This window comes from Lithobates pipiens, unplaced genomic scaffold (assembly GCF_037356315.1).
Source record: "Lithobates pipiens isolate NorthernLeopardFrog02 unplaced genomic scaffold, aLitPip1_a1.2 Scaffold_19, whole genome shotgun sequence".
In the NCBI taxonomy this organism is placed as follows: domain Eukaryota; kingdom Metazoa; phylum Chordata; class Amphibia; order Anura; family Ranidae; genus Lithobates; species Lithobates pipiens.
Window position 1 is genome coordinate 258,303,790 of NW_027507764.1, and position 20,769 is coordinate 258,324,558.

Consider the following 20,769-nt stretch of genomic DNA (forward strand, 5'->3'; position numbering starts at 1 on the left):
CAACATTATTCATTACGTTTTTTAGTAAATTTAAATACAGGGACGCGGCATGTGTTTTATATAATGTATCCCCAGGCCCACCCTGTGGTAGATACATACCAAATTTAATTATCCATGGTATATGTCCAGTCAGAAAAGCCAGATTGGATAACGATTGAGAGGAAGGCGGTTAACGGCATCCCATTGGATTATGTTAAATGGCAACTAATAAGGCATAGGGTGCCCATTTTGGCTCCAACTTTGTCTACTTCTTAAGGCTGTATAAGAAAAAGTGCGTAACAATCCAAACGTAGTTTCACCCCTTTTTTCTGCTAAATCACCTCTTCAGCAATTCTGACTCCCCACCCGGCCAGGATCCTGAGGCTTTTCATTGGTGGCTCCAAGCTTAAAATGCCACCATACGAAATAATGGTTTGAATTCTTTAGGCTTGTCAGTGACTAAAGATCCTAAGGTTACTCCTTATGAGACATGTGTACACAGGAGCACCATATCTATTATCTACAGGCTGCTGCTTAACTCCCCCGAAAAATTCCTTTACATGCGGGCATGGGATTAGGATCTGGCCTCTGACAGGGATGTTGACCGTTGGGACTCGTCCTTCTTTCCCTAGTGGAGGTTAATGCCAAGGTTATGTCACGATGGTACATGGTCCCACTTCGCTTGTCGAGGCTTTATCCGTCTTCTTCGGCTCTGTGCTTCAGAGGATGCCAAGCAGTAGGTAGTATGTATCATATATGGTGGGAGTGTCCAAAGTTGCAGGGCTTCTGGAACAAGGTTTTTGCTTTCATACAGAAAGTTTTAGGGGTTCCCATCCCCCAGCGACCGCCTGTGGCTTTGTTAAATAAACCTATTGCACATCTGCCTCCCTCCAAACAGTGATTCATTTTCTTTATGTTTTTAGCAGGTAAGCTTTCTATAGCCAGGTCATGTGAGCATATTGTTGTATAGGGATGCCCGAACTCGGTTCGTGGCGAATTTCGGCTGTTCGCGGTCCGCCCGATCGGCGGACTATTTCCGCTGTTCGCCCGGCGGACTTCCGTGTTTACTGTGTAAAAAAACTTTGACCTATGATGACACATCCATCATGTGGTACAGGACAGCCAATTGAGACTTTACAGCACATGGACACTTGGACATTCCCCCTAACTTATAAATAGACCCGATCCGGCAGCCATTTTACATTCTTTCTACTGTCACTATAGGGAGAGGTTGCTGTGTGGAGCAGGGAGAGACTGCAGTGACCCAAATCGCTAGCTATTAGGACCACAAAAGTCCTTTTAAGGACTGGTATGGTATAGGAGTAGTTCAGGATATAGGTTTGAGGCACTGCTATTCAAGTCATTGTTGCAGCAGATTGTCTTTTCTCAGTGCAGATAGAGACAGACAGGATGCTGTGTGTTGCAGAGAGGGACAGTCAGTTTAATCATTAGCTGTTACTATTAGGTCCACAAAAGTCCTTTTCAGGACTGGTATGGAGTAGTAGTACAGGATATAGTTTTGAGCGCAGTGCTATTCAAGTTATTGTTGCAGCAGCCTGTGTTTTGTCAGTTTAAATAGGGACAGACAGGAAGCTGTGTGTAGCAGTGAGGGACAGTCAGTTTAATCATTAGCTGTTACTATTAGGTCCACAAAGGTCCTTTTCAGGACTGGTATGGTAATAGGGTTGTGCACGTATAATATTCTTTCTTCCAAATATAGAAAGAATATTATACCTGACTGCTGCCCTTCTGCTGCAGTAGTCCTTTATGAGTATAGGGACTGAGGTACAGTCTGCTAATCACAACCTACTAGTTCCACAAAAGGTCCTTCTAAGGACTGGTAAGGTATAGCGTACTAGAGTATATAGGGTTGAGTGAGGTACAGTCTGCTAATCCTTAAGGACTGGTATAGGTCCACAATATATAGGGTTGAGGTGCACTACTGCTGACTGCTGCCCTATTCTGCAGCAGTCCTTTATCAGTATAGGGACTGAGGTACAGTCTGCTAATCACAACCTACTAGTTCCACAAAGGTCCGTAAGGACTGGTATAGGTGTACTATTTGGTGTGCAGTATATAGTTGTGTAATACACTGTATAAAATACTTGCATAGTATAGTGCGTTTCCACTGTGCAGCATTGTGACTGCTGAGCGGTTCCGCAGCGATACTACAAAGAGTGACAAACGCAATCCAAAAAAAAAGTATTGTAACTGGTGTGATAGACCAGTGGCCACCAAAAACAACAGATTGAAGCGGGGTGTTATATACCTTCTTCCACATACATACTGCACTTCTGTAGAGAGTTTTGTCACAGGGTCATTTACAAAATGACAGGCAGAGGAAGAGGCAGGCCCTTCCGCAGGGGTGGTAGGGGTAGGGCAGGAGCAACAGGCTTGAGCCAAAGTGGGAAATTGCAGAAGGTGCATGCGATTACGTCAAAGGAAGCACCAGAATTGGTTGAGTGGCTCACTCAGCCTTACTCTTCTGCACCCTCCTCATCCTCTCGATCTGCACCCTCTTCTTCACTCTCTGCTATGTGCACCCCCAAAACACTACCACCAACACCAACACCACCACCACCACATACCTTCCGTTTGAGTCACAGGAATTATTTTCCAATCCATATCAAGACATTTCTGATGCGCAGCCACTCTTGGCATTGGATCAGAAAGAGGAGGTAGCAACAACCGCCACTCAGCAGTCTGACGACAGTACCCAGATCAGCCCAAGGAGGAGGTTGATCCCCAGTGTTGGTGCCTACTCTGAGATCTCTACTTATAGCGGTGGGGAAGGTGACGTCGATGATGATGTGTCTAGTGATGTCACGTGGGTGCCCACAAGAGAGGAAGAGGAGGGGAGTTCAGAGGGAGATATGGACCAGCAGATAGGGAGAAGCGGGAATAACTTACATTGCACAGGAGGGACAAAGCAGACTGCTAATGTATCAGGAGCGAGTCATCGACCATGTACGGTCAAATCTGGCTCTCCCAGGACGCCGGCACATGGCTCCGCAGTGTGGGCTTTTTTTAACGTGTCCGCTGCTGACAATAGTGTTGCCATCTGCAATCTTTGCAGTCAACGCATTAGTCGCGGTAAGCCCAACACTCACCTAGGGACGACCGCCTTAAGAAGGCACATGAGCTGCCATCACCGAGCCTAGTGGGAGCAACGGAACACACAAAGCCACACTCCAGGCTCTCACCGTCCAGCCTCGTCTTCTACTTCTTCTCCTCTCTCCTCACAATTGTCCTCAACTCCACCTTCCATCAAGCCAAGCTCACGTTTTTCTGCAAAAAGGCAGGCTTCCGTGGGCCTAATGTTCGAGCGTAAAAAAACGATGACGCCGGATAACCCTCTTGCCCAACGGTTGACGGCTGGCTTGTCAGAACTGATAGCCCGCCAACTACTGCCATATAAACTGGTGGACTCGGAGGCCTTTCGAAAATTTGTGGCCATTGGAACACCACAATGGAAGGTCCCAGGAAGGAAGTATTTCTCACAGAAGGGCATCCCAGAGCTATATGGCCATGTTCAGCGGCAAGTGAATGTATCTCTGGCACACAGTGTCGGTGCCAAGATACATCTGACCACAGACACGTGGTCTAGCAAACATGGGCAGGGAAGGTATATCACTTTTACTGCCCACTGGATGAACCTTCTGACGGCTGTCAAGCATGTAACCCGTGGCACCCGTGTAGATTTGGTTTTACCGCCACAGATTGCATGCTCTTCTTCTCCTCCTACTCCATCCTCCTCCCTCTCCTCCTCGGCTGACTCCTCCTTTTCCGCTGCTAGCGTATCTTCCGCTGTGCCGCCCAAGCTCCCCAGAACCTATTCGACATGCCAGGTGAGATGTTGCCATGCCGTGCTGCGTCTGTTGTGCCTGGAAGCCAAGAGCCACACTGGCCCAGCACTCCTTTCAGCTTTGCGTTCACAGGCAGATCAGTGGCTAACACCGCCCAATTTGACAGTTGGTAAAGTGGTGTGTGACAACGGTGCCAATCTGCTTAGCGCATTGAAACAGGGCAAAATTACGCACATGCCATGCATGGCACACGTCTTAAACTTGGTCGTGCAGCGATTCGTTGTCAAATACCCTGGGGTCCAGGACATCTTGCGGCAGGCAAGGAAAATCTCGGCCCATTTCAGAAGATCTTACACGGCCATGGCTCACCTTGCTGACATTCAGCGGTGACACAATCTGCCGGTCAGACGTCTTATTTGCGATTGCCCGACGCGATGGAACTCAACCTTCTATATGCTTGATAGGCTGCTCCAGCAGAAACGTGCAGTTAACATCTACCTGTATGAACTCTGCGGCAGAACAGGTTCTGGGGAGCTGGGTTTTCTTCATCGCGCCAGTGGCTGCTCATGCGCGACGCATGGAGACTTCTGCGCCCATTTGAGGAGATCACCAAACTGGTCAGTCGCAGCCATGACCCCATCAGTGGCATGGTACCTTATGCCTTCTTTATGGAGCGTGCATTGCGTCGTGTCATTGATCAAGCTGTGGAGGAGCAGGAGCGGGAAGATGAGGAAGTTGCAATGCTGGATGAATTCCCAGGGGGGGCTACTCTATCTGAGACAAGTGAACAACAGGAGTCTGAAGAGGAGTCAGAGGAGGATGGTGCCGGGGCTGATGAGGAGGAGCAAGAAGCGCATGCTTTAAACCTTTCTGGGATCCCTGTTGTTGTGCGTGGATGGGGAGAGGAGAATGAAGGACGACATTATCCTGGATGATGAGCAGGAGCCAGGCCACCACACCGCTTCCAGTTTAGTGCAAATGGGGGCCTTCATGCTCCAGTGTTTTAATAGGGACCCCCGTATAAAAAGCATAAGGGTCAAGGACCAGTACTGAGTGGCAGCGTACTTAGACCCCTGGTACAAGCACAAAATGGCGGAAATGTTACCACCGTCACAGAGGGCTGTCAGAATGGAGCACTTTCAGGCCTTGCTTTGCTGCATTCTGCTTTTGCGTGCGCTGGTAGAGGAGTAATTCCCACTCCCAGAGAAGGAGTTGCGGGTACCAATCCAACAGCGCCTGCAAGAAGAAGCCGGTTTGAAGATGTGTTGGTGACTTCGGATATGAGGTCATTCTTTCAGCCGACCCATCGACAGGTGTCATCCGGATCCAGCATCAGGGAACGCCTAGACCGTCAGGTGTCCGACTACATCGGGTTAACGGCCGATGTGGACGCTCTGAGTGATGAACCCCTGGACTACTGGGTGGGCAGGCTTGAACTGTCGAACTGTTGGCTTGCCCCTCATCCAGTGTCCTGTCCGAAAGGACGTTCAGCGCAACAGGGGGGATTGTGACCGATAAGCGTACTCGCCTAGCTCACGACAGTGTTAACTACCTCACATTTCTAAAAATGAATGAGGCATGGATCTCGGAGGAATTCAACACATGTGACCAGTAGACCATGTATATGTCTAGAAATGATTTTTTTTTAATCTAGCACACAGACCTTCTTTCTTCAATTGGCTCACTTCCTTGTACAAAAAAAGCACACCGTACTATATGCCCGTACCCTCCTGTTTGAAGAGGTTGAGCGGTGTCATATTTCTACTGGGGCTGCTTATTACGATGGGCTCCCACCATCCCTGTGCTGTGCTGACTTCCTCCTGGGGCTGTACCTCTGCTGTGCATATTATGAGGAGCTCCCACTATCCCTGTGCTATGCTCATTATGAGGGGCTCCCACCATCCCTGTGCTGTGCTGACTTCCTCCTGGGGCTGTACCTCTGCTGTACATATTATGAGGGGCTCCCACCATCCCTGTGCTATGCTGACTTACTCCTGGGGCTGTACCTCTGTTGTGCATATTATGAGGGGCTCCCACCATCCCTGTGCTGTGCTGACTTCCTCCTGGGGCTGCTTATTATGAGGGGCTCCCACCATCCCTGTGCTATGCTGACATCCTCCTGGGGCTGCTTATTATGAGGGGCTCCCACCATCCCTGTGCTGTGCTGACTTCCTCCTGAGGCTGTACCTCTGTTGTGCATATTATGAGGGGCTCCCACTATCCCTGTGCTATGCTGACTTCCTCCTGGGGCTGCTTACGGTGCAGGTGTCAGTGCTGTATATCACGCTGCTGATGTCAGTGCTCTCTATCACGGTGCAGGTGATCATCTCCTCCACCTTATTCTTTGCCTACCCTGACCTTCCCTCTCCTTCATTGCCTTCATGCGCTCCACAGTCCTGAATTGTCACAATTTCACATATAAAAAAAGAATGCTTGTAGTTGTCGATCCCAGATTCACCTCATACATGTGTTATGTCATTGGCCATGTGGTGGGACTCTGTGTGCACAGCTAGTAATTATTTTGTGGCTGCAAATTTGACATGTAGGTTTATAAAGTTTGCCTCCCATTGAAGTCAATGGGGCCCGCCGCGAACGTTACGGTTCGTGAACCATCGGCCACGTTCACGTTTCGCGTTCGCAAAACGTCCCGTCGGAAGTTCGTCCATCACTATTGTTGTATAGAAGAAAGGTATCTTGGACAATGTTCAATGAGCAAATCGCTAGTGTACTTAACGATACTGTAAAAAAGGTTTGAAACCATGTGGAGCCCCTGGGCTGACTATGTACAAGCTAGGGGACTTGTCCACGTTTAGCTTGTCCCCGAGGAGCATCACTTTCTTGTCCTCGCTCTGGGTTTCCCCTCTCTTCTCTCTACACTCCCTTTGCTTTCCTTGCGTATTTCTTCTCCGATACGTTCAAGATGTATGGTATATGCGATTTCTCTCCCGTGAGATAATTTTAGACAGACTCTGTTAGTTCTTTGATGTTCCTATGAATACGGTGAGATGATTGCAATGTCTTCTGATACTCAGTCACTAGGTTTTTTGGCAATGCCTTATACATGTGTATGTTTACAATTCGCTGTTTTTTGTAAGACTGTGCCAGGGTTCTGGCTGCTATGTGTATTACGATATTGTTTTATTGAAATATTATTGAAAGTTAAAAATGCTTGCAGCCCCTGCATACTGAGTCAGCAAACAGATGTTTTTGCCTAAGCTTTGACAGAGTTGGGAAAACTTCCTCCCCAGTGGACAAAGGAGGGTGTTATACCGGACGGAGCTAAGGAATACTCCAAGGAGCAGATAGACTCAAGCAGGGACTACAGGCTGTTGGTGCTGGGTCCAAAAAAGGCATGCTACATGGTGTCCTGAAGCTGGTAATGAATCTTGAGCATGCAAGACTAATGCCTATTTTATACACGATCGGACTTTCCGCCAACAAAACCGTGGAATTTTGTCCAAAGGGCTTTGGCTCAAACTTGTCTTGCATACACACGGTCACACAAATGTTAGGCAACAATTACGAACATAGTGATGTGCTAGACGTACTACGCAGTTTTTTAGCTCTTTAGCACCACCTTTCCTGTTAGTAGAAGTTTGGCGAGTGTTGATTAGTTCTTTTCTTTTTGCGTTTTTTAATTAGCGCTTTTTAGTTCGCACTTTTCATTTCGTGCTTTTCAGTTTGTTTCTGAATGGCTGTTTGTCAACCAGACATGTTGCAGAATCAGAGGAAATAACGTGTTATTTATTATTGGCCTTGGAGTTCTTGCTTTAACATTATTTTTCGGTTGAATAATGATTTGATTTGTTATATTTTCTATATTTTTGGATGCATAGAATGCGCTTTTTGGTTAAGGTCTATTGGCAGATAGCATGTCTAATTTATTGGTTTTCTTTTTTTAATGCAAAATAAAAAAATTGTGGAGAATAATACTTGGCTATGTGTTTTACTTCAAATTAAATTTTGGAAGTAGGCAGTTACATTTTAAAAAATGCAATGTAAAATTGACAAGGGACACGAACATATTGTATCTTTGATCTTAAAAACTACAGGATAATGGGTGTTGTGGTAACTTGCCCAAAAAAAAAACAAAAAAAAAAAAACAAACCATAATATTATTCTTGATATCACTATTAAAAAAAAAAAAAAGCCTTTGAAAATGAGTTTGTGATAACTCCATCAGTATCACCAGCAAAGCAGCTTCATTGTTATCTCATTAAAGAAGAAGAGAATTGTGCGCTGCATTTGGAGATTTCATAATTTGCCACGTCACGAATGTTAATTCTCCATTACAAGCGCTACTTTACAAGACTGACCACCTTCCTGGCTTCCGAGCATGCGTGTTTGTACTTTGGACTTTTGTCCGACGGACTTGTGTACACACAATCGGAAAATCCAACAACACACATTTGTAGGCAGAAAATTTGAAGACATGCTAGCCAACATTTGTTGGCGGAAAGTCCAATAACAATTGTCCGATGGAGCACACACATGGTCGGATTTTCCGCCAGCAGCCTGCCATCGAACATTTCCCGTCGGAAATTCCGATTGTGTGTACAGGTCTTTAGGCTCCATGTACACTGAAGCTCATAAAAGGGACGTTTTGGGGAGTTTGGCCATTTTCTTTTAACAGCTCATAAACTCCCCTCTATGTTATCCTGTGTTCATGCACACATGGACTTTTGGACATTTATCAGCGGGGGAAAGTTAATGAGCTCTTGTCCCTAAAATGCCCTAAAATCGCGTTCAAGAGCAGTCCTGAAAACGCCAGACACCAGTAAAAGCTGTTAAACGTGGCTTAACGCTGTATAGCATTAAGCCTCGTCAGGCGTTTCTCTGCCTCTAGTCAAAATTAATGGCCCCCCACACCAAAGCACCTTGTGCCCATGTTGATGAGGACAAGGGCCTCTTCCCGACAACCCTGGCCATTGGTTGTCGGGGTCTGCGGGCTTCTCCGGGGGCCCGGAGAAAAGTCCGCTCATTTCAAGCGGGTCTCCAGGTAGGCGGGGCCCGCGAGGGAGACGTCGCTGGCCCCGCCACCTGGTATGGACTTAAAGGGGAACCCCACGCCAAAAAAAAAAATCGGTGTGGGGGTTCCCCCCAGGTCCACATCAGACCCTTGTCCGAGCACGCTACCCGGCTGGCCAGGAAAGGGGGGGGACGAGCGAGCGCCCCCCCCTCCTGAGCTGTACCAGGCCGTGTGCCCTTAACTTGGGGGGTGCCTTGGGGAAGGGGGGCCGCGTGGCCCCCCCACCCCAAAGCACATTGTCCCCATGTTGATGAGGACAAGGGCTTCTTCCCGACAACCCTGGCCATTGGCTGTCAGGGTCTGCGGGCAGGGGGGCTTATCGGAATCTAGAAGCCCCCTTTAAGAAGGGGGCCCCCAGATTCTCTCCCCCACCCTATGTGAATGAGTATGGGGTACATTGTACCCCCACACATTCACCTAAAAAACGAATTGTCAAAAACAAACACAGTACACAGGTTTATAAAGTATTTTATTAAGTATTTTATTAAGTATTTTATTAAGGCAGCCCCTCCCTGCTGTCTTCTCGCTCTTTTGTCGAATCTTCTCCGCTGTGTTCACCCTCTGCTCTTCTTCCAATGTTGACTCAACACGATCACCCGGTGTAATTCCGGGGTCGCCGCGTGCAATTACTTATATTGGCATGGGGCGGGGCCACCCGCCATCATCATAATGAGGCCCCACCTCTTGTGACATCGTCCCATCATGCCTCGGGTGGTGATGTCATAAAGAGATGGAGCCTCCAGATGACATAAGCAGGTGGCCCCTCCCCAAGGCAGTATATGTCATTGCACACGGCAGACCCAGCATTACACCGAGAGATAACTTTGAGTCAACATCGGAACAACAACAGAGGGAGAAGACAGCGGAGATCCAGCAAAAGAGCGAGAAGACAGAGGAGAGAGAAGACCCGGCAGAAGAGGGAGAAAACAGCGCAGAGGGGAGAAGAACCGAAGGAGGGTGACGGACAGGAGGAGGGAGAAGAGCCGGAGAGGGGAGAAGAAATCTGAAAAGACGCCAGAGCTGCCTTAATAAAATACTTTGAACGCCTGTGTACTGTGTTTATTTTTGACATTTTTTTTAGGTGAATGGGTAGGGGTAAAATGTACCCCATACTCATTCACATAGGGTGAGGGCAGGATCTGGGGGCCCCCCTTCTTAAAAGGGGCTTCCAGATTCCAAAAAGCCCCCGCCCGCAGACCCCAACAACCACCAGCCAGGGTTGTCAGCAAGAGGCCCTAGTCCTCATCAACATGGGGACAAGGTGCTTTGGGTGGGGGGAGCGCAGGGCCCCCCGTCCCAAAGCAACCACTCCCCCATGTTGAGGGCATGTGGCTTAGTATGTTCCAGGAGGGGAGCTGCTCCCATAGAGACAGAGAAACGCAGCTAAAAGCCAGCGTGACTAAATTCAGCGCGGCTAAACACACATGGACACCAATGCAAAATGCTGATAAAAGCAGCGTTTTCCTGCCAGCAATCCAATGTCCAGAGCGACATTTTTGAGCATCCTGTGTACATTGAGCCTTACAGGACCAGTGCTTTTGCAAATAGATGTACTCGAAGACACCCAGCTGCAAAAAGTAGAAAAGATTGGGAAACCTTCAGTGGCCATGTTACAATAGGTAAACGTGAGGATTACTGAAAGTGAATTCTCATGTGGAGTCAGCATTGTGTCCTGTGTAGGCTGATTGCAGAAGAGGCAGAGAAAAAGCAGGCATGCATACAAGGTACTTGGGTTGCAGCGCAAGTGCACTAGGAAAGCCATGCACGACAATTTTTTAAGTGTTAAAAACATGCACTTACTGTGCAATTTAATAAAAAAAATGTGTTGCAGCCATGTACTCTGGCCTGCAACAAATGTAAAAAGGAGTTGCGAACATGTGACAACAGCTCCCTTAAGGCAACGTAAAGGAGTAGCAGATACAGTTGCAAAATTGAGCCCCAGTTGTTGTGCGGTAGCTGTGGAATCTTGCTAGAAAAAAACCTAATCATAGCACTTGAAAAAAAAAATGGAATAGGGTTTGCCACTCTAGGAGAATAGACATCCTTTCCCTGCTCTGAAAGGAACTAGCATGCATGGGAGTGGTTATACTGGGCTGTCCTTACAACTTTGCAAGAGTCCAATTCTACTGAAGGTAGCAGGTTAACCCAGTATTTCAGAATACTAACCTGTGTAACGTAATGTAAGACTAAAAATAAATACCGTACAGAAAATACAGCAAATCATTTATGCCTTTTGAAATTATGAAGAGGGCTTTCTTACAAATATAAATAATGTAACAGATAAATATTTCAAGGCATATTTTATTTTTATTTTTTTAAATCCACTTTAGGGAAGACTTTCCAAAACATCATAAAACTATTGTCGGTAAAATGCATACACTCTTAAAAAATATGACTTAATGAGCAGATAACTTACATAAAGCAGTTTTCAGATGATCCAGTATATCGTTTTCATACACAGCCCTCTCTTCCCATATAGAGAGGACCCTAGCCAAATGCTTCTTACAGCTCTCATCTGTTTCACTACGGCAAAATAATTAAGATATTAATAGAAAGGCAAAACTAGAAAACAAAAAAATAAGTTAAAATGGTTGTAGTCTCATGGTTTTTCACCTTAATATATTCCATGCATTAAGGTAAAAAACCTTCTGTACTGCAGCTCCCCCCCCCCCCTTTTCTTACCTGAGCCCGATCCAGCGATGTGCACGAGCGCAGTGGCTTCAGCTGCTGCAGCTCTCCCCATTGACAAATTGATAGCAGCAGGAGCCATTGATGTCCTCCCAGAAAGTGCCGCACAGCGACGCGCTCTGTCACCCAGGCGAAGATTAATCAGTGTACCTGCTCACCGCCAGTATTATGTAACCGCTGTGACAGATCACAGCAGATCATGTGACAGTTGTAAACAACGGATGGCTTCCATCCATTGTTTGAACAAACTTGATAAATCTATTTCATTCAGTAAAATGCTTGATTATAACAATGAAAGTAATTTCTATAAGCAATCATAAAGTGTAAAAAAGAAACCCTGAACACTTCTCTATAGTATTTCAATGTTACTAGAGTAACATTTTATTACTCTGGTCACAGTGCATAAAAAAAAAATGCAAAAAAAAATAAAAAAATTATGAGCATTTTTTTATTTATTTTTTTATTATTTCTTCCTTTTCCAAAAAAAAAAAACCTACATGTCTACATTCCGAAAAGAGGTCATTTGGGGGATATTTGTACTGTCCTGACATTTTTGGGCCTCAAGAAATTAGATAGGCCATCAGGACTGATCAATTTTCAAATATGTGTACCATAGTTTGTGGACTCTATAACCTTCCTACAGATAAAATAATAAACACTGATTTGGGTTATTTTCACTAAAGAAATGTAGCAAAACACAGTGGTAGAAAAATTATTTGATCACCTGCAGATTTTTTAAGTTTGCCCATTTACAAAGAAAAAGGGTCTATCATTTTTATCATAGGTGTGATAGTGATAGAGACAGAATATCAACCAAAAATCCAGAAAAAAACATGATACAAATGTTATAATTTGAGTTGCAGTTCAGCGAGTAAAATAAATATTTGATCCCCAAGCAAAAGATGACTTAGTACTTGGTGAAGAAACCTTTTTGGCAAATACAGGAGGTAAGATGTTTCTTGTAGTTGGTTACCAGGTTTGCACACATCTGAGGACGGAATTTGGTCCACTCTTCTTTACAAATCTTCTCTAAATCCCCACGGTTTCTTGGCTGTCACTTGACAACTCAAAGTTTTAGCTCCCTCCATGAATTTTCCTATAGGATTACGGTCTGGAGACTGACTAGGCCACTCCATGACCTTCTTTTTGAGCCATTCCTTTGTTGTCTTGGTATGTTTTGGGTCACTCATGTTGGAAGACCCATCTTCAGTGTTCTGGCTGAGGGAAGAAGGTTCATATCCAAGACTTTACATTACACTGCCTTGTCTATTAGCCCCTCAATGGGACAAAGTCGGCCTGTACCTTTAGCAGGGAAACAGCCCCAAAGCATAATGTTTCCACCTCCGTGCTTGACTGTAAGGATAGTGTTCTTATGGTCATTGTCAGCATTTTTCTTCCTCCAAACACAGTGAGTAGAGGTAATGCCAAAGAGCTCAATTTTGGTCTCATCTGACAACAGCACTTTCTCTCCATCCTTCTCTGAATCATTTAGATATTCATTGGCACACATTAGACAGGCCTGTACATGCACCTTCTTGGGGAGGGGGAAATCCCGCACTGCAGAATTTCAATCCATGGCAGCGTATTGTGTTTCCAATGGTTTGTTTGGTGACTGTGGTCGCAGCTGCCTCGGAATCATTCTCAATTTCTCCCGTGTAGTTCTGGGCTGATCCCTCACTTTTCTCATGATCATCCTTACCCTATGAGGCAAAATTCTACATGGAGCTCCAGACCGAGGGCAATTGATGCTTATTTTGTATTTCTTGCATTTGCGAATAATTGCTCCAACAGTTGTCTCCCTCTCACCAGGCTTCTTGCTGATGATCTTGTAGCCCATTCTAGCCTTTTACAGGTCTACAATCTTGTCCCTGATGGCTCTTTGATCTCGCCCATTAAGGATGAGCTTCGAGTTCGACTCGAACATTGCCTGTTCGCTGAACAGCGAACAATTTGGGGTGTTCGCAGCAAATTAGAAAAGCGGCAGAACACCCTGTAAAAGTCTATGGGAGAAATCAAAAGTGATAATTTGAAAGGCTTATATGCCAGTTATTGTCATAAAAAGTGTTTGGGGACCTGGGTCCTACCCCAGGGAACATGTATCAATGCAAAAAAAAGTTTTAAAAATGGGCGATTTTTCTGGAGCAGTGATTTTAATAATGCTTAAAGTGAAACAATAAAAGTGTTATATTCCTTTAAATTTCGTACCTGGGGGGGTGTGCATAGTATGCCTGTAAAGGGGCGCGTGTTTCCCGTGCTTAGAACTGTCCCTGCACAAAGTGTCATTTCTGCAGGAAAAAAGTCATTTAAAAGCACTCGCGGCTATAATGAATTGTCGGCATAATACAGAGAACAGTCATTGAAAGTCATTGATAACAAATAAAAAAAAATGTGTGGGGTTCCCCCCAAATTAAATTACCAGGCCCTTAGGGTCTGGTATGGTTATTAAGGGGAACCCCGCATCAAAAAAAAAAAAATGCAGTGGGGTTCCCCCCAAATATACATACCAGACCGAAGGGTCTGGTATGGATTTTGAGGGAGAGCGCCCCCCCCCCCCCTGAACCATACCAGGCCACATGCCCTCAACATTGGGAGGATGCTTTGGGGGTCTGTGACCCCCTCAAAGCACCATGTCCCCATGTTGATGGGGACAAGGGCCTCAACCCCATAACCCTGGCCAGTGGTTGTGGGGGTCTGCGGGCGGGGGGCTTATCAGAATTTGGAAGCCCCCATTAACAAGGGGACCCCCAGATCCCACCTACCGTTTGAAATGGTAACGGGTACATTGTACCCTTACCATTTCACAAAGAAAGTGTAAAAAATTGTTAAAAAACACACAGACACTGTTGGGATAAGTCCTTTATTAAAAATATAAAAAAAAAGATTCCAGTGGTGGTAATCCACTCTTGGTATACTGCGATGGCTGATCATCTCTCCAGGGTCCAGCGATGGGTGATCTCTACCCATGGTCCAGCGCATCCTGTCTCCACCAGAGACACTGCAGGAATCCCGGCAGCCTGACGGGTCTTAGCGGAGGAGGACGGAGCCACCCGTCACCTGACCACGCCCCCATCCCCTCTGATGCAAGGGGAAACCCGGGCTTCCCCAGTGATGTACGGGTGACCCCGCCCCCTCTGATGGAGACAGGATGCGCTGCGCTGGACCATCGGGAGAGATCATCCATCGCTGGACCCCGGAGAGATGATCAGCCATTGCTGGATACCAAGAGTGGATTACCATCGCTGCAATCTTTTTTTTATATATATATTTTTAATAAAGGACTTATCCCAACAGTGTCTGTATGTTTAACAATTTTTTACACTTTATATGTACCCGTTACCATTTCAAACAGGGGGGGTGGGATCTGGGGGTCCCCTTGTTAAAGGGGGCTTCCAAATTCTGATAAGCCCCCACCCGCAGACCCCCACAACCACCGGCCAGGGTTGTGGGGATAAGGCCCTTGTCCACATGGTGCTTTGAGGGGTCACAGACCCCCAAAGCACCCTCCCAATGTTGAGGGCATGTGGCCTGGTACAGTTCAGGAGGGGGGGCGTTCTGTCACCCTCCCTCTTTTCCTGCGGCCTGCCAGGTTGAATAAAGGGTCTGGTATGGATTTTTGGGGGGAACGCCACGCCATTTTTTTTTTTTGGTGTAGCGTTCCCCTTAAAATCCATACCAGACCTGAAGGGCCTGGTAATTGAATTTGGGGGGAACCCCACACATTTTTTTTTTATCAATGACTGTTCTCTGCATTACGGGGGAGCCGACAATTCATTATAGCAGCGAGTGCTTTTAAATTACTTTTTTTCCTGCAGAAATTACACTTTGTGCAGGGACAGTTCTAAGCACGGGAAACATGCGCCCCTTTACAGGCATACTATACACACCCCCCAGGTACGAAATTTAAAGAAATATTACACTTTTATTGTTAGACTTTAAGCATTATTAATATCACTGCTCCTGAAAAAACTGCAGTTTTTAAACTTTTTTTTGCATTGATACGTGTCCCCTGGGGCAGGACCCAGGTCCCCAAACACTTTTTAGGACAATAACTAGCATATTAGCCTTTAAAATTAGCACTTTTGATTTTAAACATTCTCGTCCCATAGACTTCAATAGGGTTCTAAAGTTCATGCAATTTTTAGGTCTCTTCGCAGGTTCTGGTGCGAACTGAACCGGGGGTTCGGCTCAGTCTTATTGCCCATGATGGTGAGGTTTGAATGGAAGAAAGATTCTGTGGACAGGTGTCTTTTATACACACAAGTTGTCATTAGTTGTTTTTAAAATGACAGAACTAATCTGTGTACCACATGAGCACATACTGTAGCCAGTCTGTGGGAGCCAGAATTATTGTTGATTAGTAGGGGATCAAATACTTATTTTACTCACTGAACTTCAACTCAATTTATAACATTTGTATCATTTGTTTTTTCTGGATTTTTGGTTGATAGAATATCATTTAAAATACCCCTATGATAACAATTATAGACCCGTCATTTCTTTGTAAGAGGGAAAACTTACAGAATCTTCAGGGGATCAAATAGTTAATTTCCCCACTGTACATTTTGGCCTAAATTTATGAAGAACAATTATTTGCATAATTTCATAATGCAAAGAAAAACGCATTCATGTAACAAAAAGAACAAAAGAAAACAGTGGTGATTAAATACCACTAGGGCTGAAACAACTAATCGATTATGAAAATAGTTCTCAACTATTTTCATAATCGATTAATCGGCCTGCATAAATAATGCATTATTTGTTTACATATCAGGAAATACAGTGCAGCACACATACAGCTCAGTACACCATCCATACATGTCAGTAAGTGCCTGAGAACTTGTGAATATGCATGTGTGAGGAGCAATGTCTCAAGGGACACGTAGTCCTGGACAGAAAGTGAGTGGTTCTAAAAGGAGAAGTTTGTTTTTTACCTTGCTATCGGAGCACTCTATACTATAGTTTGCAGGTTGCTATTGGGGCACTCTGAAGGCAGGAGGAGCCAAAAGTATCGGTGCGGGACCCCAGAAGAGGAGAATCAGGACTGCTCTGTGCAAAACCATTACACAGAGCAGATAAGTGGTTAAACAACAAACATGTTAAACTTAAGCCCCAGAAGATTTCCCCCCTTAATGACCAGGCAATACGGCACTGTGTCCCTTTAACTGACAATTGCGCGGTCGGATGATGTTGTACCCAAACAAAATGTATGTCCTTTTTTCCCCACAAATAGAGCTTTTTTTGGTGGTATTTGATCACCTCTGCGGTTTTTATTTTTTGTGCTATAAACAAAAAAGAGACAATTTAGAAAAAAAAAAAAAACACAATATTTTTTACTTTTTGCTATAATAAATATCCCCAAAAAAATTTCTTCATCAGTTTAGGCCGATATATATTCTTCTACATATTTTTGGTAAAAAAAAATCACAATAAGTGTATATTGATTGGATTGCAATAGTCTACAAAATAGGGGATAGATTTATGGAATTTTTATTATATTATTATTATTTTTTTTACAAGTAATGGCTGCGATCTGCAATTTTTATCGAGACTAAAAAATTGCGGCTGACAAATCAGACACTTTTGACACTTTTTTGAGACCACTGACATTTATACAGCGATCGGTGCTATAAATAGCCACGGATTACTGTATAAATGTCACTGGCAGGGAAGGAGTTAACACTAGGGGGCGATCAAGGGGTTAAATGTGCTCCCTATGTGTGTTCTAATAGTGGGGAGAATGTGGCTGACTAAAGGAGACCGATCGTTGTTCCTACTTAGTAGGAACACACGATTTGTCGCCTCTCCCCTGATACAACGGGGATTTTGTGTTTACACAGATCCCGGTTCTCGCTCTGTCATGAGAGATCGCTGGTACCCAAAGGTCATTGCCCCTGCTGGGCACGCGCATCTGCTCCGGGGAAACGCTGCGGGCACGCCTGCTACAGCATCTTAAAGAGCCGACATACAGCTATGACGGCTCATGCAGGGGTGCCAACCTGCCACAGTATAACTGGGGCGATTGGTCGGGAAGGGAGTTGAAAAAAATAAATAAATCACTTTAAAGACTCTGTGCAGGGAAGATCAGCATCTGAACCCAGAGAAGATGGAGGCTGATAGACTGGAGGTAATAGAATGCATTACAATTACATTTAAAGTAGAAGTTTATCAGTATTGTGCATTAATTTAAAATTTTTATATCCATGAAAAAAAAAAAAAAAAAAAGGAGTGTATATATATATATATATATATATATATATATATATATATATATATATATATATATATATATATATATATATATATATATATGTATACAGTGCCTTGCGAAAGTATTCGGCCCCCTTGAACTTTTCAACCTTTTGCTACATTTCAGGCTTCAAACCTAAAGATATAAAATTTTAATTTTTTGTGAAGAATCACCAACAAGTGGGACACAATTGTGAAGTGGAACGAAATCTATTGGATATTTTAAACTTTTTTAGCAAATAAAAAACTGAAAAGTGGTGCGTGCAAAATTATTCGGCCCCTTTACTTTCAGTGCAGCAAACTCACTCCAGAAGTTCAGCGAGGATCTCTGAATGATCCAATGTTGTCCTAAATGACTGATGGTGATAAATAGAATCCACCTTTGTGTAATCAAGTATCTGTATAAATGCACCTGCTCTGTGAACTTTCAGCTCAGACAAGGAGAAGACTGATCAGAGATGCAGCCAAGAGGCCCATGATCACTCTGGATGAACTGCAGAGAACTACAGCTGAGGTGGAAGAGTCTGTCCATAGGACAACAATCAGTCGTACACTGCACAAATCTGGCCTTTATGGAAGAGTGACAAGAAGAAAGCCATTTCTCAAAGATCTCCATAAAAAGTCTTGTCTAAAGTTTGCCACAAGCTACCTGGGAGACACACCAAACATGTGGAAGAAGGTGCTCTGGTCAGATGAAACCAAAATCAAACTTTTTGCCCACAATGCAAAACGATATGTTTGGCGTAAAAGCAACACAGCTCATCACCCTCAACACACCATCCCCACTGTCAAACATGGTGGTGGCAGCATCATGGTTTGGGCCTGCTTTTCTTCAGCAGGGACAGGGAAGATGGTTAAAATTGAGGGGAAGATGGATGCAGCCAAATACAGGACCATTCTGGATGAAAACCTGTTGGAGTCTGCAAAAGACCTGAAACTGGGACGGAGATTTATCTTCCAACAAGACAATGATCCCAAACATACAGCAAAATCTACAACGGAATGGTTCACAAATAAACGTATCCAGGTGTTAGAATGGCCCATTCAAAGTCCAGACCTGAATCCAATTGAGAATCTGTGGAAAGAGCTGAAAACTGCTGTTCACAAACGCTCTCCATCCAACCTCACTGAGCTCGAGCTGTTTTGCAAGGAAGAATGGGCAAGAATTTCAGTCTCTCGATGTGCAAAACTGATAGAGACATACCCCAAGCGACTTGCAGCTGTAATCGCAGCAAAAGGTGGATCTACAAAGTATTAACACAAGGGAGCCGAATAATTTTGCACGCCCCACTTTTCATTTTTTTAATAGTTAAAAAAGTTTCAAAAATCCAATAGATTTCGTTCCACTTCACAATTGTGTCCCACTTGTTGGTTATTCTTCACAAAAAATAAAAAGGTTACCGTATATACTCGAGTATAAGCCGAGATTTTCAGCCTCTTTTTTGAGGCTGAAAGTGCCCCCCTCGGCTTATACTCGAGTCATCGCTGTCTGCCTGCTCGATCAGCGTATCGAGCAGACAGACAGCGGCCATTCTAACATTCAAACGCCGCGCCTCCGCCTTCGCCTGTGATAGGCGGAACACTGAATTTCCCAGCAGCCTGTGTTCCGCCTATCACGGACATCGTCTCATCCTCGTACTACGGACGAGGATGAGACGATGTCCGTGATAGGCGGAACACAGGCTGCTGGGAAATTGAGTGTTCCGCCTATCACGGACATCCGATAGGCGGAACACTCAATTTCCCAGCAGTCAGTGGGAAATTGAGTGTTCCGCCTATCACCGACGGAGGCGTGGCTTTTGAATCCTAGAATGGCCGCCGACGAAGAGCTGAAGGACGGAGGCTCGGCTCGGGACGGGACGGGACGGGCCGGGCCGGGACGGGCCGGGACGGGACGCAGGCTGGACGGGACGCAGGCTGGACGGGACGCAGGCTGGACGGACACAGGCAGGCTGGACACAGGTAGGCTGCACGGACACACACACACACACGGATGCATGGACACACACACACACACACACGGATGCATGGACACACACACACACACACACACACACGGATGCATGGACACACACACACACACACACACACACACACACGGATGGATGGACACACACACAGGGATGGATGGACCCACAGGGATGGACGGACACACAGGGATGGACAGGCATGTCTCACCCTCGGCTTATACACGAGTCAATAATTTTTTCCAGTTTTTTGGGGGTAAATTGGGGGCCTCGGCTTATATTCGGGTCGGCCTATACTCGAGTATATACGGTATATCTTTACGTTTGAAGCCTGAAATGTGGCAAAAGGTTGAAAAATTCAAGGGGGGCGAATACTTTCGCAAGGCACTGTACTTCCTAGGATGCCAACCCCTGGATTCACACCAGGAAACATATGCCTTCCAGACTCTATAATAGCTATGAATAAGCACTCTTGGTAGTGTGAAACACGTTAGCTGTTGTTGCTTTGCTGTGATTCATTCGGTGTGATCCTGTTTTAGGAATAAAAGGCATTGAAATTGTTTTGGAGTGCGGCTGTATAGAGTCATAGAGCCTTCTAATTATCCACATCTATAATAAATGACTCTGGAAGCTGGCTTCCTTGCATTAATCAAGGTAGTTATCACTGAGTCTAAAAGCCCACAATTCCTTAGAATGTGGGTTTCAATAGCCAAACCATTAAATTTTGCGTTTGTAAAGTAGGATGAAACACTGGTCCCTGCTATAGCAGGTCTGGAAGTGGCGGTAGGGTCCATGGAGCCCCTACCGCCATCTTTAGTATTTCTGCATACCAAGATCTTTTGGGTTACACTGGGGCCACAAGAACTGCCGACTTCCTTTCCCGCTTGATTCTGCAAAGAAGATGAGGTAGCAGCAGAATAGGAGGGAATACATAAATCAGTGAGAACTGATCTAACGGAGTCACCAACGCATCTGTTACGCATGCGAGTGGATGCCTTGTTCTTGTTACAAAGTTGTCGACTTTGTTGAACCTGGGCACAAACAGAACTACATC

The 20,769-nt window shown here is 45.2% G+C and overlaps 1 protein-coding gene across 3 annotated transcripts in view; it reads right to left on the reverse strand.

The window, feature by feature from the left end:
- RPRD1A (regulation of nuclear pre-mRNA domain containing 1A) overlaps positions 1-20,769 on the reverse strand; it is a 194,556-nt gene that overhangs the window by 115,429 nt on the left and 58,358 nt on the right. For all 3 annotated transcript variants that reach the window (XM_077491932.1, XM_077491933.1, XM_077491934.1), the window contains exon 3: positions 11,231-11,337. In XM_077491932.1, the coding sequence (XP_077348058.1) occupies positions 11,231-11,337 (107 nt within the window). The remainder of the gene's footprint in view (positions 1-11,230; positions 11,338-20,769) is intronic.